This window comes from Heterodontus francisci, chromosome 5 (assembly GCF_036365525.1).
Source record: "Heterodontus francisci isolate sHetFra1 chromosome 5, sHetFra1.hap1, whole genome shotgun sequence".
In the NCBI taxonomy this organism is placed as follows: Eukaryota; Metazoa; Chordata; class Chondrichthyes; order Heterodontiformes; family Heterodontidae; genus Heterodontus; species Heterodontus francisci.
The window spans coordinates 57,158,033-57,185,059 of record NC_090375.1 but is presented as its reverse complement, the minus strand read 5'-3'; the positions used below and the strand labels follow the sequence as shown (position 1 = coordinate 57,185,059).

Here is a 27,027-nt window from a genome sequence, read left to right as displayed (position 1 = left end):
GTTAACTTTTACATGCCCTCTGAAATGGCCTAGCAAGCCACTCAGTTGTGCCTAACCTCTACAAAGTCAATAAAAAGGAATGAAACCGGACGGACCACCCGGCATCGACCTAGGCACCGCAAACGACAACAGCAAACCCAGCCCTGTCGACCCTGCAAAGTCCTCCTTATTAACATCTGGGGGTTTGTGCCAAAGTTGGGAGAACTGTCCCACAGACTAGTCAGGCAACAGCCTGACCTAGTCATACTCATGGAATCATACCTTACAGACAACGTCCAGGACACTGCAATCACTATCCCTGGGTATGTCTTGTCCCACCGGCAGGACAGACCCAGCAGAGGTGGCGGGACAGTGGTATACAGTAGGGAGGGAGTTGGCTTGGGAGTCCTCAACATCGACTCCGGACCCCATGAAGTCTCATGGCATCAGGTCAAACATGGGCAAGGTAACCTCCTACTGATTACCACCTACTGCCCTGCCTCAGCTGATGAGTCAGTACTCCTCCATGTTGAACACCACTTGGAGGAAGTACTGAGGGTGGCAAGGGCACAAAATGTACTCTGGGTGGGGGACTTGAATGTCCATCACCAAGAGTGACTCGGTAGCACCACTACTGATTGAGCTGGCCGAGTACTAAAGGACATAGCTGCTAGACTGGGTCTGCGGCAGGTGGTGGGGGGAACCAACAAGAAGGAAAAACATACTTGACCTTGTCCTCCCCAATCTGCTTGCCGCACATGCTTCTGTCCATGACTGTATTGGTAGGAGTGACCACCACACAGTCCTTGTGGAGACGAAGTCCCGCCTTCACATTGAGGATACCGTCCATCGTGCTGTGTGGCACTATCACCGTGCTAAATGGGATAGATTTCGAAAAGATCTAGCAATGCAAAACTGGGCATCCATGAGGCGGTGTGGGCCATCAGCAGCAGCAGAATTGTACTCAACCGCAATCTGTAACCTCATGGCCCGGCATATCCCCCACTTTACCATTGACATTAAGTCAGGGGATCATCCCTGATTCAATGAAGAGTACAGGAGGGCATGCCAGGAGCAGCACCAGGCACACCTCAAAATGAGGTGTCAACCTGGTGAAGCTACAACACAGGACTACTTGCATGCCAAACTGCATAAGCAGCATGCAATAGACAGAGCTAAGCGATCCCATAACCAACGGATCAGATCTAAGCTCTGCAGTCCTGCCACATCCAGTCGTGAATGGTGGTGGACAATTAAACGACTAACTGGAGGCGGTGGCTTCACAAATATCCTCAATGATGGGGGAGCCCAGCACATCAGTGCGAAAGATAAGGCAGAAGCATTTGCAACAAACTTCAGCCAGAAGTGCCAAGTTGATGATCCATCTCGGCCACCTCCTGAAGTCCCCAGCATCACAAATGCCAGTCTTCAGACAATTTGATTCACTCTGCGTGATATCAAGAAATGACTGGGAACCAGAGCAGTAGGTCAGCAGGTGAACTAACTGAGGGGGAACTAGTAAATAAGGCCAGTAAGGCTAAGAGGAAGAGCAGGCAGGGAGATGTTGCTGAGCACAGCGGGACTGGTGGTCTGAAGTGCATTTGTTTCAATGCGAGAAGTATAACAGGTAAGGCAGATGAACTTAGAGCTTGGATTAGTACTTGGAACTATGATGTTGTTGCTATTACAGAGACTTAGTTGAGGGAAGGACAGGATTGGCAGCTAAATGTTCCGGGATTTAGAAGCTTCAGGAGGGATAGAGGGGGATGGAAAAGGGGTGGCATTACTTGTTAAGGAGAATATCACAGCTGTACAGCGGGAGGACACCTCGGAGGGGTCATGCAGCGAGGCAATATGGGTGGAGCTCAGGAATAGGAAGGGTGCAGTCACAATGTTGGGGGTTTACTACAGGCCTCCCAACAGCCAGCGGGAGGTAGAGGAGCAGATTTGTAGACAGATTTTGGAAAGATGTAAAGGTAACAGGGTTGCAGTGGTGGGTGATTTTAACTTCCCCTATGGGGACTGGGACTCACTTGGTGCTCGGGGCTTGGATGGGGCAGAATTTGTAAGGAGCATCCAGGAGAGCTTCTTGAAACAATATGTAGATAGTCCAACTAGGGAAGGAGCCGTACTGGACTTGGTATTGGGGAATGAGCCTGGCCAAGTGGTCGAAGTCTCAGTAGGGGAGCATTTTGGGAACAGTGACCATAATTCCGTAAGTTTTAAGGTACTTGTGGATAAGAATAAGAGTAGTCCTCGGATGAAGGTGCTAAATTGGGGGAAGGCTAATTATAACAATATTAGGCAGGAACTGAAGAATTTAGATTGGGGGCGGCTGTTTGAGGGTAAATCAACATCTGACATGTGGGAGTCTTTCAAACGTCAGTTGATTAGAATCCAGGACCGGCATGTTCCTGTGAGGAAGAAGGATAAGTTTGGCAAGTTTCTGGAACCTTGGATAACGAGGGATATTGTGAGCCTATTCAAAAAGAAAAAGGAAGCATTCGTAAGGGCGAGAAGGCTGGGAACGAAACCCTTGAGGAATCTAAAGACAGTAGGAAGGAATTTAAGCAAAGAATCAGGAGGGCTAAACGGGGTCATGAAAAGTCATTGGCAAACAGGATTAAGGAGAATCCCAAGGCTTTTTATAAATATATAAAGAGCAAGAGGGTAACCAGGGAAAGGGTTGGCCCACTCGAGGACAGAGGAGGGAATATCTGTGGAGCCAGAGGAAATGGGCGAGGTACTAAATGAGTACTTTGCATTAGTGTTCACCAAAGAGAAGGACTTGGTGGATGATGAGTCCAGGGAAGGGAGTGTAGATAGTCTGGGTCGTGTTCTCAAAAAGGAGGAGGTGTTGGGCGTCTTACAAAGCATTAAGGTAGATAAGTCCCCAGGGCCTGATGGGATCTACCCCAGAATACTGAGGGAGGCAAGGGAAGAAATTGCTGACAGAAATCTTTGCATCCTCATTGGCTACAGGTGAGGTCCCAGAGGACTGGAGAATAGCCAATGTTGTTCCTTTGTTTAGGAAGGGTAGCAAGGAGAATCGAGGAAATTATAGGCCGGTGAGCCTTACGTCAGTGGAAGGAAAATTATTAGAGGATTCTTCGGGACAGGATTTACTCCCATTTGGAAACAAATGAACTTATTAGCGAGAAGCAGCATGGTTTTGTGAAGGGGAGGTCCTGTCTCACTAACTTGATCGAGTTTTTTGAGGAAGTGATGAAGATGATTGATGAAGGAAGGGCAGTGGATGTTGTCTGTATGGACTTCAGTAAAGCCTTTGACATGATTTCTCATGGCAGACTGGTACAAAAGGTGAAGTCACACGGGATCAGAGGTGAGCTGGCAAGATGGATACAGAACTGGCTCTGTCATAGAAGACAGAGGGTAGCAGTGGAAGGGTGCTTTTCTGAATGGAGGGATGTGACTAGTGGTGTTCCGCAGGGATCAGTGCTGGGACCTTTGCTGTTTGTATTATATATAATCGATTTGGAGGAAAATGTAGCTGGTCTGATTAGTAAGTTTGCGGACGACACAAAGGTTGGTGGAGTTGCGGATAGTGATGAGGATTGTCAGGGGATACAGCAGGATATAGGTCGGGTGGAGAAATGGCAGATGGAGTTTAATCCGGACAACTGTGAGGTAATGCATTTTGGAAGATCTAATAAAGGTGGGAAGTATACAGTAAATGGCAGAACCCTTAGGAGTATTGACAGGCAGAGAGATCTGGGCGTACAGGTCCACAGGTCACTGAAAGTGGCAACGCAGGTGGATAAGGTAGGCAAGAAGGCATACGGCATGCTTGCCTTCATCGGTCGGGGCATAGAGTATAAAAATTGGCAAGTCATGCTGCAGCTGTACAGAACCTTGGTTAGGCCACACTTGGAATGTTGCGTGCAATTCTGGTCGCCACACTACCAGAAGGACGTGGAGGCTTTGGAGAGGGTACAGAAGAGGTTTACCAGGATGTTGCCTGGTCTGGAGGGTATTAGCTATGAGGAGAGGTTGGATAAACTCGGATTGTTTTCACTGGAACGACGGAGATGGAGGGGCAACATGATAGAGGTTTACAAAGTTATGAGTAGCATGGACAGAGTAGATAGTCAGAAGCTTTGTTCCAACGTGGAAGAGTCAGTTACTAGGGGACATAGGTTTAAGGTGCGAGGGTCAAAGTTTAGAGGGGATTTGCGAGGCAAGTTCTTTACACAGAGGCTGGTGAGTGCCTGGAACTTGCTGCTGGGGGAGGTGGTGGAAGCAGGTACGATAGCGATGTTTAAGAGGCATCTTGACAAATACATGAATAGGATGGGAATAGAGGGATACGGTCCTCGGAAGTGCAGAATGTTTTAGTTTAGATAGGCATCAAGATCGGCGCAGGCTTGGAGGGCTGAAGGGCCTGTTCCTGTGCTGTACTGTTCTTTGTTCTTTGACTGAAGGCACTGGATACTGCAAAGGCTATGGGTCCTGACAATAATCTGGCAATATGCTGAAGACCTGTGCGCCAGAACTTGCACCCCTAGCCAAGCTATTCCAGTGTAGCTACAACACTGGTATTTACCCTGCAATGTGGAAAATTGCTCAGGTCTGTCCTGTACACAAAAAGCAGGACAAGTCCAACTCGGCCAATTACTGCTCCATCAGCCTACCCTCAATCATCAGCAAAGTGATGGAAGGTGTCATCAACAATGCCATCAAGCAGCACTTGTTTCGCAATAACCTGCTCAGTGATACCCAGTTTGGGTTCTGCCAGGGCCACTCAGTCCCTGACCTCATTACAGCCTTGGTTCAAACATGGATAAAAGAGCTGAACTCGAGGTGAGGTGAGAGTGACTGCCCTTGACATCAAGGCAGCATTTGACCAAGTATGGCATCAAGGAGCCCTAGCAAAACTGGAGTCAATGTGAATCAGGGGGAAAACTCTCTGCTGGTGAGTCATACCTAGTGCAAAGGAAGATGGCTGTGGTTGTTGGAGGTCAATCATCTGAGCTCTAGGACATCACTGCAGGAGTTCCTCAGGGTAGTGTCCTAGGCCAAACCATCTTCAGCGGCTTCATCAATGACGTTCCTTCAATCATAAGGTCAGAAGTGGGGATGTTCGCTGATGATTGCACAATGTTCAGCACCATTTGCGATTCCTCAAGTACTGAAGCAATCCGTGTCGAAATGCAGCAAGACCTGGACAGTATCCAGGCTTGGGCTGCTAAGTGTCAGGTAACATTTGCGCTACGCAAGTGCCAGCCAATGACCATCTCCAACAAGAGAGAATCTAATCATCTCCCCTTGACATTCAATGGCATTACCATTGCTGAATCCCCCACTATCAGCATCCTAGCAGCTACCATTGATCAGAAACTGAACTGGAGTAGCCATATAAATACCGTGGCTACAAGAGCAGGTCAGAGGCTAGGAATCCTGTGGCGAGTAACTCACCTCCTGACTCCCCAAAGCGTGTCCACCATCTACAAGGCACAAGTCAGGAGTGTGATGGAATACTCTCCACTTGCCTGGATGGGTGCAGCTCCAACAACACTCAAGAAGCTCGATACCATCCAGGACAAAGCAGCCCGCTTGATTGGCACCCCATCTACAAACATTCACTCCCTCCACCACCAATGCACAGTGGCAGCAGTGTGTACCATCCACAAGATGCACTGCAGCAACGCACCAAGGCTCCTTAGACAGCATCTTCCAGACCCACGACCTCTACCACCTCGAAGGACAAGAGCAGCAGATGCATGGGAACATCACCGCCTGCAAGTTCCCCTCCAAGTCATACACCATCCTGACTTGGAACTATATCACCGTTCCTTCACTGTCGCTGGTCAAAATCCTGGAACTCCCTTCCTAATAGCACTGAGTGTACCTACCTCACATGGACTGCAGCAGTTCAAGAAGGCAGCTCACCTCTACCTTCTCAAGGGCAATTAGGGATGGGCAATAAGTGCTGGCATAGCCAGTGATGCTCACATCCCATGAATGAATAAAAAAAAAAGATTGAGTTCGTTAGGATTATATTCGCTGGAGTTCAGAAGAGTGAGGGGGGATCTCACAGAAACCTATAAAATTCTAACAGGACTTGACGGGGACGATGCAGGAAGGATGTTCCCGATGGTGGGGGTGTCCAGAACCGGGGGTCGTAGTCTAAGGATACGGGGTAAACCTTTCAGGACTGATGAGAAATTACTTCACCCAGAGAGTGATGAGCTTGTGGCATTCTCTACCACAGAAAGCAGTTGCGGCCAAAACATTATATGTTTTCAAGAAGGAGTTAGATATATCTTTTGGGACGAAAGGGATCAAAGGATATGGGGGGAAAGTGGGAACAGGTTACTGAGTTGGATGATCAGCCATGATCATAATGAATGGTGGAGCAGGCTTGAAGGGCCGAGTGGCCTACTATTTTTTATGTTTCTGTCTGAGGAGTTGTGAATGGTACTGAGCACTGTTCAATCATCAGCGCACATCTCCACTGCTGACCCAGTGATGGAGGGAAGGTCATCGATGAAGCAGATGAAGATGGTTGGGCCTAGGACTGAAGAATTCCTGAGCAGTGTCCTGGGGTTGAGATGATTGGACTCCAACTACCACAACCCTTGTGCTAGGTATGACTCCAACCAATGGAGAGTTTTCCCTCTGACTCCAGTTTTGCTAGGGCTCCTTGATGCTACACTTGGTGAAATGCTGCATTAATGTCAAGAGCAATCACTCTCTCCTGCCTTCTGGAATTCAGCTCTTTTGTCCATGTTTGGATCAAGGCAATAATGATGTCTGGAGTTGGATGGCCCTGGCAGAACCCAAACTGAGCATCAATGTTGCTGTTTAAGTGCTGCTTGATGGCACTGTCGACAACACCTTCCATCACTTCACTGACGATTGACTGATGGGGTGGTAATTGGCCAGATTGGATTTTTCCTTTTTGTGGACAGGACATACCTGGGCCATTTTCCACACTGCTGAGTAGCTGCCAGTGTTGTAGCTGTATTGGAACAGCTTGGCTAGAGACATGGCTAGTTCTGGAGCACATCTTCAGTACTATAGCTGGGATGTTGTCAGGGATATTATGGGCCATGAGGTTACACATTGTGGTGGGATACAATGCTGCTGCTGTTGATGGCCCATAGTGTCTCACGGATGCCCAGTTTTGAGCTCTTGGCTCTGTTCTGACTATCCCATTTCGCACGGTGGTATTGCCACACAACACAATGGAGGGTGTCCTCAGTATGAAGACAAGACTTCATCCCCACAAGCACTGTGCAGTGATCACTCCGATCATTGTTGTCATTGGACAGATGCATCTGCGACAGGTAGATTTGTTCTCTTGGTTCTCTCGCCACCTGCCTCAGACCCAGTCTGGCAGATATGTTCTTCAGGACTTGGCCAGCTCGGGCAGTAGTGGTGCTACTGAATGCTCTTGGATGGACATTGAAGTCCCCCACCCAGAGTACATTCTGTTCCCATGCTACCCTCAGTGCTTCTCCCAAATGGTGTTCAATATGGAGGAACACTGATTCATCAGCTGAGGGAGGGTAGTAGGAGGTAAACAGGAGGTTTCTTGCACATGTTTGACCTGATGCCGAGAGAATTCATGGGGTCTGGAGTCGATGTTGAGGACTCCCAGGCCACTCCCTCCTGACTGTAGACCACTGTGCTGCCAGCTCTGGTGGGTCTGTCCTGCTGGTGGGACAGGACATACCCAGGAATGGTGATGGAGGAACAAAACAAAAAGTGCTGGAAATACTCAGCAGGTCTGGCAGCATCTGTGGAGAAAGAAGCAAAGTTAACGTTTTAGGTCTGTGACTTTTCATCACAACTGGCAAAGGTTAGAAAATAATTAGGTTTTAAGCAAGTGAAGGGGAGGGGAGTAGGGGAGAGAACAAAGGGGAAGGAGTTTGATAGGGCAGAGGGAGATTAAATAACAAAGCTGTCCTGGGACAAAGGCAAAGCGTGTGTTGATGCTTGTGGTGAAAGACAAAGCATTAGTCCAGAGAGAGTGTTAATAATGGAATAATGAGCAGCTCTGACTCCATGAAAAGCAGGCACATGGTTAAAAAATAAAATATTAAAAAAAGGCCAGTCATGCTCTGAAGTTATTGAACTCAATGTTCAGTCCACAAGGCTGTATAGTGCCTAATTGAAAGATCAAGTGCTGCTCCTCGAGCTTGCGTTGATGTTCACTGGAACAGGCCAAAGACAGAAATGTTGGCAGGGGAGAGTGTTGAAATGGCAAGCAACTGGAAGCTCGGGGTCATGCTTTCGGATTGAGCAGAAGTGTTCTGCAAAGCAGTCACCCAATCTGTGTTTGGTCGTCTCAATGTAGAGGAGACTGCATCGTGAGCAGCAAATACAGTATACTAAATTGAAAGTAGTACAAGTAAATCGCTGCTTCACCTGAGAGGAGCGATTGGGGCAGTTTAACCTACCAGACCTTCCACGCTCCCTGTCTTGCCCCTGCCCGGCCTGTCTATTGGACTTGCTTGCTTTAACCTCTACATTTGCCTCAACTATCTCATTGGAGAGCCTACTTTGGGTCACACCCCCCTGCAAGACTAGTTTAAACCCTCCCGAGTAGTACTAGCAAATCTCCTCGCAATGGTATTGGTCCTCTTCCAGTTTAGATGCAACCCATCCTTATATAGGTCACCTCTGCACCAGAAGAGATCCCAATGATCCAAGTAGCTGAAGCCCTCCCGCCTACACCAGCTCTTCAGCGACGCATTCATTTGCCTTATCCTCCAATTCCTACCTTCACTAGCATGTGGCACAGGGAGTAATCCTGAGATTACAACCCTAGAGGTCCTGCATTTTAACCTTCTGTCTAACTCCCTATATTCAGTATGCAGGACCTCTTCTCTCTTCCTGCCTATGTCGTTAGTACCAATATAGGCCACGACCCCTGGCTGCTCACCCTCCCCTTTCAGAATGTCCTGCAGCCACTCTGGAACATCCTTGACCGTAGCATCAGGGAGGCAACATACCATCCTGGAGTCTTGTTTGTGGCCACAGAAACGCCTATCTGAACCCCTTACGATAGAATCCCCGATCACTATAGCTCTTGCGTCACTTTTCCTCCCCTGCTGTGCAGCAGAGCTCTCCGTGGTGCCATGAACTTGGCTGTTGCTGCTTTCCCCTGGGAGGTCATCTGTTTGAGAGGGAGATGGCCACAGGGGACTCCTGCACTACCTGCCTGTGCCTGCTACTCCGTTTGGTGGTTACCCATCTTTCTTCTGCCTGTGCAGCCATTACCTGCAGTGTGACCACCTCACTAAGCGTGCTATCCATGACGTCCTCCGCATCGCGGATGCTCCACAGTGAATCCACCCGCAGCTCCAGATCCGTAATGTGGGTAGCCAGTAGCTGCAGCTGGATACACTTCCTGCACACATGGTCACCAGGGACACTGGAAGTGAAGAAGGAAGCTGCTTCTGCCCGGGCTCCCCCAGGTCAAGAATTCCTGTGCGCCAATTGCTCAAGAGCCTGTAGATCTAGAATTAGACTGTTTAGCCACCAGCAAGTGTGCCAGTGCCCACAGAGCCAAATCTTCTCTTGATCTTCAGCTGTGAAGACACTGGAAGTGTCCCTGATTTCCCACATAGCGCAGGAGGAGCATATCACGGGGCTGAGCTCTCCTGCCGTGACTTGCCCTTAGGTTAATTAGTTACTCCCTTAATTTAAAAAATACTAATTACACTAGGGGCCTTGTTCTACCCACTCCAATCTAAAGTCCTTAAAAAAAAACACTTTAGTAGTACTCACCTTATCACCAGAGGTTTTTTTCCCAACAAAAAACAAACTTTCCCCTTAGTGTATTTAAATATCTTTAAAAAAAAAATAACAGCTGCTACTCACCAACTAATCACCTTGCAGCTCTCCTCTGCCATCACTGTTGGCTTTTATTTTTCAAAAACTTCGGCGCGCTGGAAGAGCTCCTCTCTGCTCCCAGAAGGTAAGAGACCGGGCCTCGATCCTTGGGGTGGATTTATAGGCTTCGCCTTTGGCGTTCTCCCCACAGGTTCGCTCCGTTCCTCTCCGCTCTGCTCCCGGTAGGTAAGATTTCCAGCATCTGCAGTATTTTGCTTTTATTATAATGGTGATGGAGGAGTCTGGGACATTAGCTGTAAGGTGTGATTCAGTGCGTATATGATATAAAATACTGCACCCTGTGTGTGACCTCTAAAACATACTCCATCTAGTGTGTGACCCTCTTATAAAATATACTGCACCCTCTGTGTGATCCTCTATACAGTATATGGCTAGTTCTTCACAGCTGAAGATCAAGAGAAGATTTGGCTCTGTGGGCACTGGCACACTTGCTGGTGGCTAAACAGTCCAATTCTAGATCTACAGGCTCTTGAGCAATTGGCGCACAGGAATTCTTGACCTGGGGGAGCCCGGGCAGAAGCAGCTTCCTTCTGTTTTTCGTGTTTCTCCTACAGCTTTGTGTCTTAAGGACTCAAACCTACATGTAGCATTCCTGATTTCTGAGCACCAGTTGTTCCTGTCAGCAGCTTCCTGCTCCCGCATTTTTTTTAGATTAGATTAGAGATACAGCACTGAAACAGGCCCTTCGGCCCACCGAGTCTGTGCCGAACATCAACCACCCATTTATACTAATCCTACACTAATCCCATATTCCTACCAAACATCCCCATCTGTCCCTATATTTCCCTACCACCTACCTATACTAGTGACAATTTATAATGGCCAATTTACCTATCAACCTGCAAGTCTTTTGGCTTGTGGGAGGAAACCGGAGCACCCGGAGAAAACCCACGCAGACACAGGGAGAACTTGCAAACTCCACACAGGCAGTACCCGGAATCGAACCCGGGTCCCTGGAGCTGTGAGGCTGCGGTGCTAGCCACTGTGCCTCCCCAATGGAACAAGATTGTTCGATTATCAGCCAAGGAGAGTTGTTTCTTCAGCTGGTCCTTGAAACGTTTTCGTGGAGCACCTCAATTGCGCTTACCGAGGCACAGTTCTCCATATAGCACTGCTTTTGGCATTCTGGTGTCCTCCATACGTGGCACATGCCCTGTCCCGTGCAGCTGTCATTGGAGAATGCTCTCAGCGCTGGTTAAATTCTCTCTTCTAAGGACTTCAATATTTGTAATGTTGTCCTGCCATTTGATATTCATGGTGGAGCACAAGCAGCGTTGATGGAAGCGTTCCAAGTAGCTTAATTTGTGATCCTTTATGTAATGTACAGAAATCTTGTGCTCGAGCTGATGCAACTGGAGACCCTTCCTACATACATGGTTCCCTAGACACATGAAGTGTCCTGAAGTTCCCACATGGTGCAGGAATTGCACCATGTCTCAGCTGCCCATCCTTGATCTAAACCAAAAACCTGCTATTCCCTTTTTAAACAATCAATTGTGATAATCCCTCTAGTCCTGCTCTGTGTTTAGACTGTTATTTTAGCACTTACTGTTACACTACCCTAATTGGAAAAATGAATTTCCCAGCCCCTGATTTGAACCAATACCCTCCCTGCTGGTCTCTTTTTCTCTCCCAATATAAAAATCCATTTTAGTTTTTATACAGATAAATCGATCAAGTCTTATTTTATATTTGATTAACTTAGATTAAATTAAAAGCTTACCAGCATACTCACCCTGGCTGCTTTCTGTTTTCCCTGCTTTCTCTGTTGATTTGATTTGCCTTCGAGCCTCCCGCTGCTTCTCTCCGAATCTCAGGTTTGGAACGCTCTTTAAATTCTCCTCTCCTGTTGCTTCTCTCCGAAGTTTTGGTGCTTTTTAAATTCTCTCTGAACTTCCAAGGTTTTAGTGCGCTTTAAATTCTCACCTCTCCCACTGTTTCTTCCTGAATCTTTGAGGTTTTGGTGCACAGAGAGGAGACTTTGCCTGAGTGAGACGCAGTTAGTGTGTGAAGATGGGAATTTGGTTGACATGGCAATTTGTTGCAGAGGAGGAAAGAGTTGCTCCTTTTTCGATCTTCAGTAACTGTAGAAGACACAAGTTGCTTCCCAGAAATAGAGGGCAACCTTGAGACATGACATTGCAGGAATGCTGTAAGGGGATTGTTTGATGAATAGCTGCTGTTAGGGAACTCAAGAGTTCTGATGAAAGGTCACAGACCTGAAACGTTTAACTCTGCTTCTCTCCACAGATGCTACCAGACCTGCTGAGTATTTTCAGCACTTGGTTTTTATTTCAGATTTCCAGCATCTGCAGTATTTTGCTTTTATTTTAGCAGATAAAGGGGAACCTGTAGATGTGGTGTACTTGGATTTCTAAAAGGCATTTGATAAGGTGCCACATCAAAAGTTACTACGCAAGATAAAAGCACATGGTGTAGGGGGTAACATATTAGCATGGATAAAGGTCTGGTTAGCTAACAGGAAGCAAAGAGTAGGGATAAATGGGTCTTTTTCGGGTTGGCAAGCTGTAATTGGGGAAGTACCATAGCGGTCAGTGCTGGGGCCTCAACTATTTACAATTTGTATCAACAACCTGGAGGAAGGGACCAAATGTATGCTAGCTAAATTTGTCAATGACACCAAGATTGGAAGGAAATTAAGTTGTCAACAGGAGGTTGAGTCTACAAAGGTCAGTCCCTCGGGAACGAGGATGACTTTCATCCACTTCAGGGTTGTGAGTCCTTAGGTGACTGAATAGTCCAATTCTCGATCCGCACACTCTGCCACGGGTGAGGCGAGTGAATGGGATGCTCGAAATTCCGAACGCTCCTTCTGCTGTTTGCACTTGGTCGCTGTCTGGGCATGTTGACATTGTTTGAACTGGCTGGCACCTTCATGGATGTTCCGTTTATATTGGGATATAGATAGGTTAAGTGAGTGGGCAAAAATTTGGCAGATGGAGTATAATGTGGGAAAATATGAACTTGTCCACTTTAGCAGGAAGAATAGAAAAGCTGTATACTATTTAAATGGAGAGGGATTGCAGAATTCGGTGGTACAGAGGGCTCTGGATGTCCTGGTACATGAATCACAAAAGGTGAGTACGCAGGTACAGCAAATGATAAGGAAGGCAAATGGAATGTTGCGTTTATTGCAAGGGGACTAGAGTATAAAAGGAGGGAAGTTTTACTGCAGCTTTACAGGACCTTGGTGAGATTACATCTGTGTATAGTTTTGGTCTCTGTATTTGAAAAAGGATATTATTGCATTAGCAGAAGTTCAAAAAAAGTCCTTGACTAATTCCAGAGATGATGGGGTTATCTTATGGAGAAAGGTTAGACAAGTTGGGCTTATACCCATTAGAGTTTAGAAAAATGAGAGGTGATCTTATTGAAACATAAGATCCTGAGGGGATTTAATAGAATGATTACCAGGAGGATGTTTCCTCTTGTGGGGGAGACTAGAACTAGGGAACAGAGTTTAAGAATAAGAGGTCTCCCTTTTAAGACAGAGCTGAGGATTTGTTTTTCTCAAAGGGTCGTTGGTCTGTGGAATTCTGTTCCCCAGAAAGCAGTGGAGGCTGGGTTAGATAGATTTTTGATTGACAAGGGAGTCAAGAGTGATGGGGAGCAGACAGGAAAATGGAGTTGAGACCACAGCTACATCAGTCATGATCTTATCAAATGGTGGAGGCAGGCTCGAAGGGCCAAATGGTCCACTCCTGCTCCTAAGTCCTCTGTTCCTATAATTCTAAAGGGGTGCAGGAGCAGAGGGACTTGGGGGTATATGTACACAAATCGTTGAAGATGGCAGCGCAGGTTAAGAAAGTAATTAAAAAGGCATATGGGATCCTGGGCTTTATAAATAGAAGTACAGAATACAAAAGCGTGTGTGTTATGATGAACTTTTATAAAACACTGCTTTGGCCTTGACTGAAGTATTGTGTCCAATTCTGGGCACTGCATTTTAGAAAGGATGTGCAGAAAAGATTCATGAGAATGGTTCCAGGGATGAGGGACTTTAGTTATGTGGATAGATTGAGGAAGTTGGGGTTGTTCTTCTCAGGGAAGAGAAGGTTGAGAGGAAATTTGATGGAGATCTTCAAAATCATGAGGGTTGTAGACAGAATAGATAGAAACTGTTCCCATTGGTGGAAAAGTCAAGAACCAGAGGACATCAATTAAAGGTGGTTGTCAAAAGAACCAAAGATATGAGGAAAAGCTTTTTTACGCAGTGAGTAGTTAGGATCTGGAATGTATTGCCTGAGAGGCTGGTGGAGATAGAGTCAATCGGGGTTTTCAAAGAGGAATTGGATAAGCACCTGAAGAGGAAAATATTTGAATGACCATGGGAAAAGGACAGGAGAATGGGACTAGCTGAGTTGCTCTTGCAGAGAACTGGCATGGACGTGACCGGCCAAATGTCCTGCTGTGCTGTAACCATTCCATGATTTTAGAGTTACAGGATATATGTTGTTGAATGCTGCCTTTTAAAAATTCATTCTCATTTAATTCAGGAACTGGCAGAGGCCTGTAAACGTGAGGCGGTGGATCCAGATAGCAAAGATGTTGACCGAGTCCTTGGGCTTGGCAGTTCCAGGTAGGGAGATCTGTCTCTCAATAGCCTTCCCATATCTATTCATTATGTAATATATTGTTACTGGGAATAACACTCCCAAATATAATATGCCATTGTTACGGGATATAATACTCCTGCAAATATATAATAACAAATCATGTGTTATAGGATATACCATTCCTTTCACAACCTTGAAAGCTGCCTTTTACACTGTTGCCTTGGCATATTTATCCTGGTCAGTTACTTCTATATCTCTATAAGATCTCTTCTGAGACATTTTGTAAGGCTGAAGACTCTTAGTTTGTCTAGTTCTGCCTTATTGGTTAACTTCCAGCACCAGGTGCAGAACTTCATTGCTCTCCTCTGGGCTGGAGATAAAGGCCTGCTATCCGAACCCGATGGGAGCAGACGTCGGGTTGGGTTGCACTTCCGGGTCCGGCAGTCGGGTCGGATACGCTCTATCACAGGTAAGTGGCTCCACTATTAATGTAATGTTTTGACTAGAAAGGTGGTTTTTTTACAGTTATTTTAAGCTTGCACAGATCAGCAACAAAGTGAAAAACAGAAGGTAAGTTAACTGATGGCCGGGCCGGGCGCAGGAAAAAATGGAAAGCTCGGGCCGGGTCTGGCTCGGGTTGGGTTTTTTTTTTTTGCAGGCTCAAGCAGGCCTTTAGCTAGAGAGTCCCCTATGTAGCTGTGTCCCAGCCTTGCACGGACCCAGCATGAAGTCAGCTGTAATGTCATTCCTTTTTGGGGGGGGGGGGGGGGGGGTTGTGGTGGAGGGCTGCTGGCAATGCCCATCCCTCAATGCCCTGAGCAGTGTGGGGCAAAGCTGGCTTTCTATACTGAAGTGAGCTGATGTAATGTTGAGGTTCAGCCCATTGGGTAGCACCATAGAGCTAATATGAAATGAGGGTGAACCGGAGCCGGGATCTGTAAATCTCACTCAGCTCAATCCCCATCCCAGCTAATTTGGGACGGTGATTTGAAATTAGTTCTCAAATAATTAACTTCTCGGGGCAACTATTTAGAATCATAGAATGGTGACAGCACAGAAGGAGGCCATTTGGCCCTTCATTTTTTTTTTTATTCGTTCGGGGGTGTGGGTGTTGCTGGCTAGGCCAGCATTTATTACCCGTCCCTAATCGCCCTTGAGAGGGTGGTGGTGAGCTTTCTTGAACCGCTGCAGTCCATGTGGTGTAGGTACACCCACAGTGCTGTTAGGAAGGGAGTTCCAGGATTTTGACCCAGCCACAGTGAAGGAACGGCCTTGCTGGCTCTCTGCAAGAGCACCTCAGCTCATCCCGCTGTCCTACTGCCTTGCAATTCTTTTCTCTTCAGATAATTTTCCAGTGCCATTTTGAAAGCCACAAATAAATCTGTCTCCATTTCACTTGGGCAGTGCATTCTAGTGCCTGACCACTTGTGTAAAAAAAAAAAAAAAAGTTTTTCCTCGTGTCACCATTGTTTCTTTTGCCAGTCACCTTAAATGCTGGAAATACTCAGCAGGTCTGGCAGCATCTGTGAAAACAGTTAACGTTTCAGGTCTGTGAGAAAAAGCTGCTATTCTTTACATGATGTTAAAGACCCTGTAGCATTAAGCTAACCAGGCAGATGAGCCCTTTGTTTAATGGCCCATCCAAAGGATAGCATTCCCTTACTGTTGCACTATAGTCTTTGCCTAGATTATGTATTCAAGTCCTGGAGTGTCCCCACACTTCTGACACAGGAGGAGGTCATTTAGCCCCTTGAACCTATTCTGCCATTAAATGAGATCGTGGCTCATCTGTGACCTAACTCCATGGACCTGCCTTGGGCCCATTTCCTTTAATACCTTTGACTAATAAAAATCTATCACACGAATTAGGAGCAGAAGTAGGCCAGTCGGCCCCTCAGGCCTGCTCCGCCATTCAGTAAGATCATGGCTGATCTGATTGTGTCTCGAATTCCACACTCCCATCTGCCCCCGATAATCTTAGATTCTTGTTAGGCAAGGGAATCGATCTACCTCAGCCTTAAAAATATTCAATGTTCCTGCCTCCTCCACCTTCTGAGGCAGAGAGTTCCAAATTCGCACAATCTTCTGAGAGAAAAAAATTCTCCTCATCTTTGTCCTAAAAGGGAAACCCCTAATTTAAAACAGTGCCCCCTAGTTCTGGACTCCCCCACAAGAGGAAACATTTTTTCCACATCCACTTTGTCAAGACTGTTCAGGATCTTGTATACTTCAATCAAGTCTCCCCTCACTCTTCTAAACTCCAGTGAAAACAAGCCCAGTCTGTCCAACCTTTCCTCATAAGACAACCCGCTCATTCCAGGTATCAATCTAGTAAACCTCCTCTGAACCGCCTCCAACTCATTTACATCCTTCCTTAAATAAGGAGACCAAAACTGCACATAGTATTTAAGATGTGGTCTCACCAATGCCCTGTATAACTGAAGCATAATATCCTTACTTTTATTTTCAATTCCTCTCGTAATAAACGATAACATTACATTAGCCTTCTTTATTACTTGCTGTACCTGCATACTAACCTTTTGTGACTCATACACTAGAACATGTGTCTCTGCACCTCCGAATTCTGCAGTCGTTCTCCATTTAAGTAACACTCTGCTTTTTTATTTGTCCTGCCGAAGTGAACAACTTCACATTTTCCCACATTATACTTCATCTGCAAGATATTTGCCCACTCACTCAACCTATCTATATCGTTCTGCTACCTCCTTATGTCCTTTTCACAGCATACTTTTCTACCTATCTTTGTGTCATCTGCAAATTTAGCTACCATGCCATCGCTTTCCTCATCTAAGTCATTGATATAAATTGTAAAAAGCTGGGGCCCAGCACAGACCCCTACGGGACTCCACTCGTCACATCCTGCCAATCAGAAAAGGACCCATTTATGCATATTCTCTGTTTTCTGCCAGTCAGCTAATCTTCTATCCATGCCAGTATGTTACCCCCTATACCGTGAGCTCCTACTTTTGAGCAGTAACCTTTTATGTGGCACCTTGTCAAATGCCTTCTGGAAATCCAAGTACAGTACGTCAACAGGCTCCCCTTTATCCACAGCTCATGTTACTCCTTCAAAGAACTCCAGTAAATTGGTTAAACATGATTTCTCTTTCACAAAACCATGCTGACTATTCCCAGTTACCTTTAGTTTTTCTAAGTGCCCAGCTGTTACCTCCTTAATGATCGATTTCTAACACCGCCTCTGTGATAGACGTCAAGCTGACTGGCCTATAGTTACTTGTTTTCTGCTGTGGGCATTCTGCAGACGGTGGGCATCAATTGTAGGTGAAGTGACCCTGATGTTCCAGCTCTGAACTGTGGTTAGTCTCAACAATTGCAGAGTCTCTGTTGTTAATTGTACATATTTTGTTTAATTGTACGCAGGTGTAGGGCATTAACTGGGGTTTCACATGAGCACATGTAAAGAGGTACTTCCTAACTCAACCACACTACAGTTTCAAGAAGTGTCTGCATGTAATGTTTCACTCTAAGTAAATGTAAGACTAAGTAAAGATTGGGTCCAGTATTATCCCTCACCAACTGGCTTTCTGGAATCTATCATCTGTGAGGATATTATTCTGACTGTCCTGGTTCACCACCACTCCTCTCCCCTCCCATCCCACCTCATTCAGGAGAACAACTGCAGGAAGGAGGGAATCATTTTGATCCATCCTGGTGGAATGTTATAAAGCTTTTGGTGAGGAGAGTAAGCTGGCAAAGCTCGAAGAGGTTTAATTTCCTTTCCCCTCCACTCTTTCCTCCAGCTTCCAAACTCCTCCAGATCTTGGTTCCATCACTGTGTGAGTGTTGGTTTACAGCACAGAGGCATGCTTTGTTCCTATGCCTCGGTGACTCATCTTGTAGCTGATGTAGCTGGCTCTGTCAGAGGCCTGAGAACAAGCTGTCAACAGTGACCTTTGTATCTAGTCCATTGATGCCCAGGGAGAAAGGAGGAATCTTTGAGGTGAAATAAGGAGCTAGCATCTGATTAACCTGCCTGTTCCAACCTGTTCCTTGTAGTGGGACTGCTCCCAGAATGACGCTGACCAGAGAGGACCGTGAGGCAGCTAAGCTCGGACTGGCTATTTTTACGGTAGGCAACGGTGCATCATTCAAACTTAAGGTTCATTGTGGGGCTGGATTACAAAAGTGGGAAATTTGTGCTTCAGTTATACAGACCCTTGGTCAGGGTTCAGGAATAACATGTTGATCTTGGAAGGGGTATAGTGTAGATTCATCAGAATGATATCCAGGATTAACGGGTTAAATCATAAGGAAAGGTTGCATTAACTTGCTGTATATTACCTTGAAGGAGGTCTGATCTAATCAAAGGGTTTAAAATGATAAGGGATTTGATAGAGTAGATACAGAGAAAGGGGAAACCTACAATAAGGGGGCATAATCTTAAATTAGGGCCAGGTCATTCAAAAGAGAAATGTGGAAGCACGTTTTTTATACAAAGGGCAGTGGAAATCTGGAAAACTCTTTAAAGGGGATCAAAGGGGTAAATTTTTCACACAAAGAATAGTGGGTACCTGGAATGAGCTGCCTGAGGAGGTGGTGGGGGCAGGAACAGTAGCGACATTTAAGAGGCATCTGGACAGGTACTTGAATGAGCAAGGCACAGAGGAATATGGCATTAATGCAGGCAGGTGGGATTAGTAGAGATAGGCATTATGTTTGGCATGGACGCGGTGGGCCGAAGGGCCTGTTTCTATGCTGTACGACTCTATGACTCTTCCGAAAATGCTATAAATTCTGCGACAACTGGAGCTTTCAAGACTAAAGTCAGTAGGTTTTTAGGTAAGGGTATCAAGGGAAACAGATCAAAGGCGGATAAATGGAGTTATGATGGGGAGGCGGTGGTGTAGTGGTATTGTCACTGGACTAGTAACCCAGAGACCCAGGCTATTGCTCTGGGGACATGAGTTCGAATCCCACCACAGCACAAGGTGGAATTTGAATTTAATTAATAAATCTGGAATTAAAAGCGAGTCTAATGATGGCCATGAAACCATTGTCGATTGTGGTAAAAACCCATCTGGTTCACTAATGTCCTTTAGGGAAGGAAATCTGCTGTCCTTACTTGGTCTGGCCTACATGTGACTCCAGACGCACAGCAATGTGAGTCATGGAGAGATACAGCACTGAAACAGGCCCTTCAGCCCACTGAGTCTGTGCCAACCAACAACCACCCATTTGTACTAATCCTACATTAATCCCATATGCCCTACCACATCCCCACCTTCCCTCAATTCTCCTACCAATTACCTACACTAGGAGCAATTTACAATGGCCAATTTACCTATCAACCTGCAAGTCTTTGGCTGTGGGAGGAAACCGGAGCACCCGGCAGAAACCCACGCAGTCACAGGGAGAACTTGCAAACTCCACACAGGCTGTACCCAGAACTGAACCCGGGTCGCTGGAGCTGTGAGGCTGCAGTGCTAACCACTGCACCACTGTGCTGCCCCTGTGGTTAACTCTTAAATGCTGTCTGAAATGGCCTAGCAAGCCACTCGGTTGTATCTAACCGCTGCGAAGTCAATAAAAAAGAATGAAACCGGAAGGACCACCCAGCATCGACCGAGGCACTGGAAATGACAACGGCAAACCCAGCCCTGTCGACCCTGCATAGTCCTCCTGACTAACATCTGGGGGCTTATGCCAAAGCTGGGAGAGCTGTCCCACAGACTAGTCAAGCAACAGCCTGACATAGTTATACTCACGGAATCATACCTGACAGACAGTCCCAGACAGTGCCATTACCATCCCCCGGTATGTCCTGTCCCACCGGCAGGACAGACCCAGCAGAGGTGGCAACACAGTGGCATACGGTTGGGAGGGAGTTGGCTTGGGAGTCCTCCACATCGACTCCGGACCCCATGAAGTCTCATGGCATCAGGTCAAACATGGACAAGGAAACCTCCTGCTGATTACCACCTACTGCCCTTCCTCAGCTGATGAGTCAGTACTCCACCATGTTGAACACCACTTGGAGGAAGCACTGAGGGTGGCAAAGGCACAGAATGTACTCTGGGTGGGGGACTTGAATGTCCATCACCAAGAGTGGCTCGGTAGCACCACTACTGACCGAGCTGGCCAAGTCCTAAAGGACATAGCTGTTAGCTGCTAGACTGGGTCTGCGGCAGGTGGTGAGGGAACCAACAAGAGGAAAAAACATACTTGACCTCATCCTCACCAATCAGCCTGCTGCAGATGCATCTGTCCATGACTGTATTGGTAGGAGTGACCACCGCATGGTCCTTGTGGAGACGAAGCCCCGCCTTCACATTGAGGATACCGTCCATCGTGTTGTGTGGCACTATCACCGTGCTAAATGGGATAGATTTCGAACAGATCTAGCAGTGCAAAACTGGGAATCTGAGGCGCTGTGGGCAATCAGCAGTAGCAGAATTGTACTCAACCACAATCTGTAACCTCATGGCCTGGCATATCCCCCACTCTACCATTACCATCAAGACAGGAGACCAACCCTGGTTTAATGAAGAGTGCAGGACGGCATGCCAGGAGCAGCACCAGGCATACCTCAAAATGAGGTGTCAACCGGTGAAGCTACAACACAGGACTATCTGTGCCAAACTGCGTAAGCAGTATGCGATAGACAGAGCTAAGCGATCCCATAACCAACGGGTCAGATTTAAGCTCTGCAGTCCTGCTACATCCAGTCGTGAATGGTGGTGGACAATTAACCAACTAAATGGAGGAGGTGGCTCCACAAATATCCCCATCCTCAATAATGGGGGTGCCCAGCACATCAGTGCGAAAGATAAGGCTGAAGGATTTGCAACCACCTTCAGCCTGAAGTGCCGAGCGAATGATCCATCTCGGTCTCCTCCTGCAGTCCCCAGCATCACAGATGCCAGACCTCAGCCAATTCAATTCACTCCAACATGATATCAAGAAACAACTGAAGGCACTGGATACAGCTAAGGCTATGGGCCCTGACAATATTCCAGTAATAGTACTGAAGACCTGTGCTCCAGAGCTTGCTGCGCCCCTAGCCAAGCTGTTCCAGTACAGCTACAACATTGGCATCTACCATGCAATGTGGAAAATTGCCAAGGTATGTCCTGTACACAAAAAGCAGGACAAGTCCAACCTGGCCAATTACCGCCTCATCAGCCTACTCGCAATCATCAGTAAAGTGATGGAAGGTGTCGTTGACAGTGGCATCAAGCTTAGCAATAACCTGCTCAGTGACGCTCAGTTTGGGTTCTGCCAGGGCCACTTAGCTCCTGACCTCATTACAGCTTGGTTCAAACATGGACAAAAGAGCTGAACTCGTGAGGTGAGAGTGACTGTCCTTGACATCAAGGCAGCATTTGACCGAGTCTGGCATCAAGGAGCCCTAGCAAAACTGAAGACGATGGGAATCGGGGGGAAACTCTCCGCTGGTTGGAGTCATATCTAGCACAAAGGAAGATGGTTGTGGTTGTTGGAGGTCAATCACCTGAGCCCCAGGACATCACTGCAGGAGTTCCTCAGAATAGTGTCCTAGGTCTAACCACCTTCAGCTGCTTCATCACTGATGTTCCTTCAATCATCAGATCAGAAGTGGGGATGTTCACTGCGCAATGGTCAGCACCATTCGTGACTCCTCAGATACTGAAGCAGTCTGTGCAGAAATACAGCAAGACCTGGACAATATCCAGGCTTGGGCTGATAAGTGGCAAGTAACATTTGCACCACACAAATGCCAGGCAATGACCATCGCCAACAAGAGAGAATCTAACCATCTCCCCATGACATTCAATGGCATTACCGTCGCTGAATCCCCCACGATCAACATCCTATCGGCTACCATTGACCAGAAATTGAACTGGAGTAGCCATATAAATACCATGGCTACAAGAGCAGGTCAGAGGCTTGGAATCCTGCAGTGGGTAACTCACCACCTGACTCCCCAAAGCCTGTCCACCATCTACAAGGCACAAGTCAGGATTGTGATGGAATATTCTCCACTTGCCTGGATGGGTGCTGCTCCAACAAGACTCAGTAAGCTCGACGCCATCCAGGACAAAGCAGCCGCTTGATTGGCACCCCATCCACAAACATTCACTCCCTCCACCACTGACGTACAGTGGCAGCAGTGTGTACCATCTTCAAGATGCAGTGCAGCAACACACCAAGGTTCCTTAGACAGCACCTTGCAAACCCGCGACCTCTACCAATTAGAAGGACAAGGGCAGCAAATGCATGGCAACACCACCACCTGCAAGATCCCCGCCAAGTCTCACATCCTCCTGACTTGGAACTATATCGCTGTTCCTTCAATGTCGCTGGGTCAAAATCCTGGAACTCCCTTCCTAACAGCACTGTGGGTGTACCTACCTCCCATGGGCTGCAGCGGTTCAAGAAGGCAGCTCATCACCACCTTCTCGAGGACAATTAGGGATGGGCAATAAATGCTGGCCTAGCCAGCGACTCCCACATCCCACGAATGAATTAAAAAAAAAAGATGCAGATCAGCACGGAACGTATGGCTCTTGTATCGATGTATTCATGACCATCAATCATCTAATAGCAGAATATGTAAAGGGAGTTATTCCAAATTCTGCAGTCGTATTGTTGAAAAAGCTTCCTTGTTTCCATGGAGCGTCGGTTTTCAAATTGGGGACTTGAGAACTTAAGGAGTCTGCAGGGATTTTGAGGGGGTGCCTGTAATCACTAACTATCTGCCAGGCTGCCAGCAGGTTTGTGCTTTACTGATTTACTAGTATGTTGTTTCTGGTACACACTAATTTTTGCAGTGGTGGGGGGGGTGTCCCCAAGGACTGCACCAGTATTTATTTACATTGTTTTCTGCAGTATGTTTTTATTGGCAGGGAAGGGGTTCCCCACAGAACACTTAAATCACTTTCCCGAAACTTTGGGAATTGCGACAAGATGGGAGCCCTGAATGAATTGCACTGTTCATCTGTCTGATACATTTCAGCAGTGTTGCTGCCCTAATGGAATCTACGTTGCTGTAAGATCGATCAGAAATGGAAGCAGGAAAGTGCTGGAAATAAACAGACCTGATGGCACCTGGGAGAGAATTTGACTAGCCAAATTTCGACATAAGGCTACGGCCCCAGAAGTTCAACCTTCCATGTTATCTTTACCAATGCATATTTTCAGAATTCTCAGGTTTCTGTTTCTCAGCAATATCCACGTTCTTTCCTCCCTTGTTACAGCACCACAAATCTGACTGCATCGGGGAGTCATCAGGCCGGAAGCGGAAACCAGAGCAGGAGAGTGGAGAGCCTGAGACTCTGAGGTGAGAAGCCAGGGATGGCTGATGCTGACCAGTGATCAGAGTTGTATTTTTATTTGCCCCATTTCACTTTCCTCGACATCTGAGGTCGCTGACTTTAGCGTAATGAAAAAGGAGAATGGAAAGTTTTTCTTTATCTCGAGAGGGCTGGAATACACAGTGCAGGAGGTTATGCTTCAGTTGTGCAGAGCCTCGATCAGACCCCATCTGGAGCAGCGCATTCAGTTTTGTTCATTGCACCTCAGGAAGGATATATTGACCTTGCAGAGGATGCATTGCAGATTCACCAGAATGATCCTGAGTTTCAAGGGTTAAGTTGTGAGAACGGGTTGCATAAAATTGGGCTGTATTTCCTTGAGTTCCGAAGGTTGGGGGGTGGTCTAATAGATGTGTTTAAAATAATAAAGACATTCTTTGGTGAAATCCAGAACAATTGACATGATGTATCTGGTGTCCCGCAAGGATCTCCGTTGAGGCCTCAACTATTCACTGTATTAATTAACAACTTACATGATGGGATAAAAAAATCACATATCTAAGTTTGCTGATAACACAAAGATAAACAGCATTATGAGCAGTCTGAATGGAAGCACAACATTACAAAGAGATATTGATGGATTAAGTGAATGGGAAAAACTGGCAAATGGATTTCAATGTAGGCATTTGTGAGGGCATTCACTTTGGACCTAGAACAGGATATTTTCTAAATGGGGAAAAGCTGGAAGCAGTGGGGGTCCAGATACACAGCATTAAAATGTCATGAACGGATACAGAAAACAATTGGATAGGCTAATGGAATGCTATCCTTAATATCCAGAGAAGTAGAATACAAGGCAGTAGAAATCATGATTCGGCTATATAGTTTTCCACTCCTTTCACTAGAGGGCTCCCAGTACCCATCCTAATGAAGTTATGCAAATAGGTACATAAGAACAGGAGTAGACTATTTAGCCCCTCGAGCCTGTTCCGCATGAGACTTGGCTGATCTGCTACCCAACTCCACACACTTGCCTTTGCCTCAAATCCCTAAGCACCCTTGGTTAACAAAACTTCTTCAATCTCAGATTTAAAATTAACAGTTGATCAGGCATCAATTACTGTTTGGTTCGACCACTCAGGAGTACTGTGAGCAGTTCTGGGCACCACACCTTAGGAAGGATATATTGGCCTTGGAGGGAGTTCAGCATAGGCTTCCCAGAATGACACCTGTATTCCTAAGGTTAAATTACGACGAGGGTTGTATTCCCTGGAATTTAGAAGGGGATTTAAACTGATGAGGTGGATGGTGAGAAACTATTTCTATTGGTTGGGAGGTTAAGGCTAGGGGACATGGTCTAAAAGTTAGGAAACCGTTCTAGACACACACAAGATGGTAGAAGTTTGAAAACTCTTGCGCAAACAGTAATTGATGGCTGATCAACTGTTAATTTTAAATCTGAGATTGATGAAGTTTTGTTACCCAAAGGTGTTAAGGGATTTGGGGCAAAAGCAAGTGTGGAGTTGGGTAGCGGATCAGCCAAGTCTCATGCAGAACAGGCTCAAGGGGCTAAATGGTCTACTCCTGTTCTTATGCACCTATTTGCATAACTTCATTTGGGATGGGTACAGGGAGCCCTCTAGGAGTGGAAAACTATATGCAAGTGAAATGTAAAGGGACTGATACAAGAACAAAGTATTGTGGATGCGGAAATCTGAAAAACAGCAAGCTAGGAATACTTAACAGGCCTGGCAGCATCTGTGGAGAGAGTGAAACAGAGTTAACCTTTCATTAGAATCAAATGATGGCAGGCCATTGACCTGAAATGTCAACTCCCTTTCTATCGGTGCTGCCAGGCCTGTCTTTTCAGTATCTCCTGTTTTAATTAAAGGGACTGTTTTATTAGGAGAACAAAAATTCTGCAAGTTTGTTGAAAAGGCTCAGCACTTAATTCTTTAGCAGTCTGCTGAAGAGACAGGGACAGATAAGAAACTAAAATAAAGGGAAAGAAAACCCAAGGTGAAAATTGAATCTGCAACTACATAACAGAGAGGCCTAGCATCGCCCTATAGATCAGCATTGCAGTATTGCTGGAACAAGATGGAACCAAGCTTCAGGTTACAGCTGACCATAATTGTATGTTCCAGCCCTGTTCTGCCTGGCAGCGTGAAAGCCATGTTTCTGCTGACCCAAAATCCTGTGGTCATTGCCAGACTGTTGTGACAATGTCTGTAGATATGGTTCATCGTATTTTGGTGAGTGTAGCCAATTAGAATGTATTGTCTTCTGATCAACTAGGGCTAAGTGGTAGCCCTCTTGTTGCGGAGGAAGTTTATGCGTTCAAGTCCACTACCGTGAACTAGTACTGCACTAACAGCGGTGTGGTCTTTCAAATGAGATGTTAAACCAAAGCCCCTCTCTAAGTTGACGTAACACATCTTTTGGCACTATTTGGAGAAGAGCAGGTGAGTTCTCCTGGTGTCCCGGCCAACATTTGTGAAAATTGGCTGCTGAATTTCCGACAAGTGACTACACTTCAAAAGTATTTAATTGACTGTGAAACACTTTGGGGGCATCCTGAGGTCATGGAAGCTGCTCTTGCACGCAGCACCACTGAAAGCATAACATGTTATAAGGGTGCTTCTGAGAAGGAATTCAAAGTACAGTTGATTGGGCAATTACACACCTTAGAGGATGTAACGAGTAGGATAGATAAAGGGGAACCAGTAGATGTAGTATATCTGGATTTCCAAAAGACATTTGATAAGGTGTCACACAAAAGGTTAATAGGCAAGATGTGGGCTCATGGAGTTGAGGAAATACATTAGCATGGATAGCGGATTGGTTAACAGACAGGAAGCAAAGAGTGAACCGAAACACGGCATTTTCAAGTTGGCAGGCAGTGAATAATGGAGTGTTGCAAGGATTAGTGCTGGGGCCTCAGCTATTTATGATCTATATTAATGACTTAAATGAAGAGACAAAGTAATGTATCGAAGTTTGCTGATACCAAGGTAGGTGAAAAGGTAAGCTGTGGGAAGGATACAGAGAGGCTGCAAAGAGATATAGACAGGTTAAGTGAATGGGCAACAAGATGGCAGACGGAGTATAATGTAGGGAAGTGTGAAGTTATTCACTTTGGTTGTAAGAATAGAAAAGCAGAATATTTTTTAAAAGGTGTGAAACTTGTAAGTGTTGAGAGAGAATTGTGTGTGCTTATACAAGGAACACAAAGTTAGCATGCAGGTACAGCAAGCAATTAGGAAGGCAAATGGCATGTTGGCCTTTATTGCAAAGATATTTGAGTACAG

The 27,027-nt window shown here is 46.3% G+C and overlaps 1 protein-coding gene across 5 annotated transcripts in view; it reads left to right on the top strand.

The window, feature by feature from the left end:
- c5h1orf35 (chromosome 5 C1orf35 homolog) overlaps nt 1–27,027 on the top strand; it is a 59,529-nt gene that overhangs the window by 9,706 nt on the left and 22,796 nt on the right. For all 5 annotated transcript variants that reach the window (XM_068031479.1, XM_068031480.1, XM_068031475.1 and 2 more), the window contains exons 4-6: nt 14,382–14,464; nt 18,480–18,552; nt 23,660–23,742. In XM_068031479.1, coding sequence (XP_067887580.1) covers nt 14,382–14,464; nt 18,480–18,552; nt 23,660–23,742 — 239 coding nt within the window. The remainder of the gene's footprint in view (nt 1–14,381; nt 14,465–18,479; nt 18,553–23,659; nt 23,743–27,027) is intronic.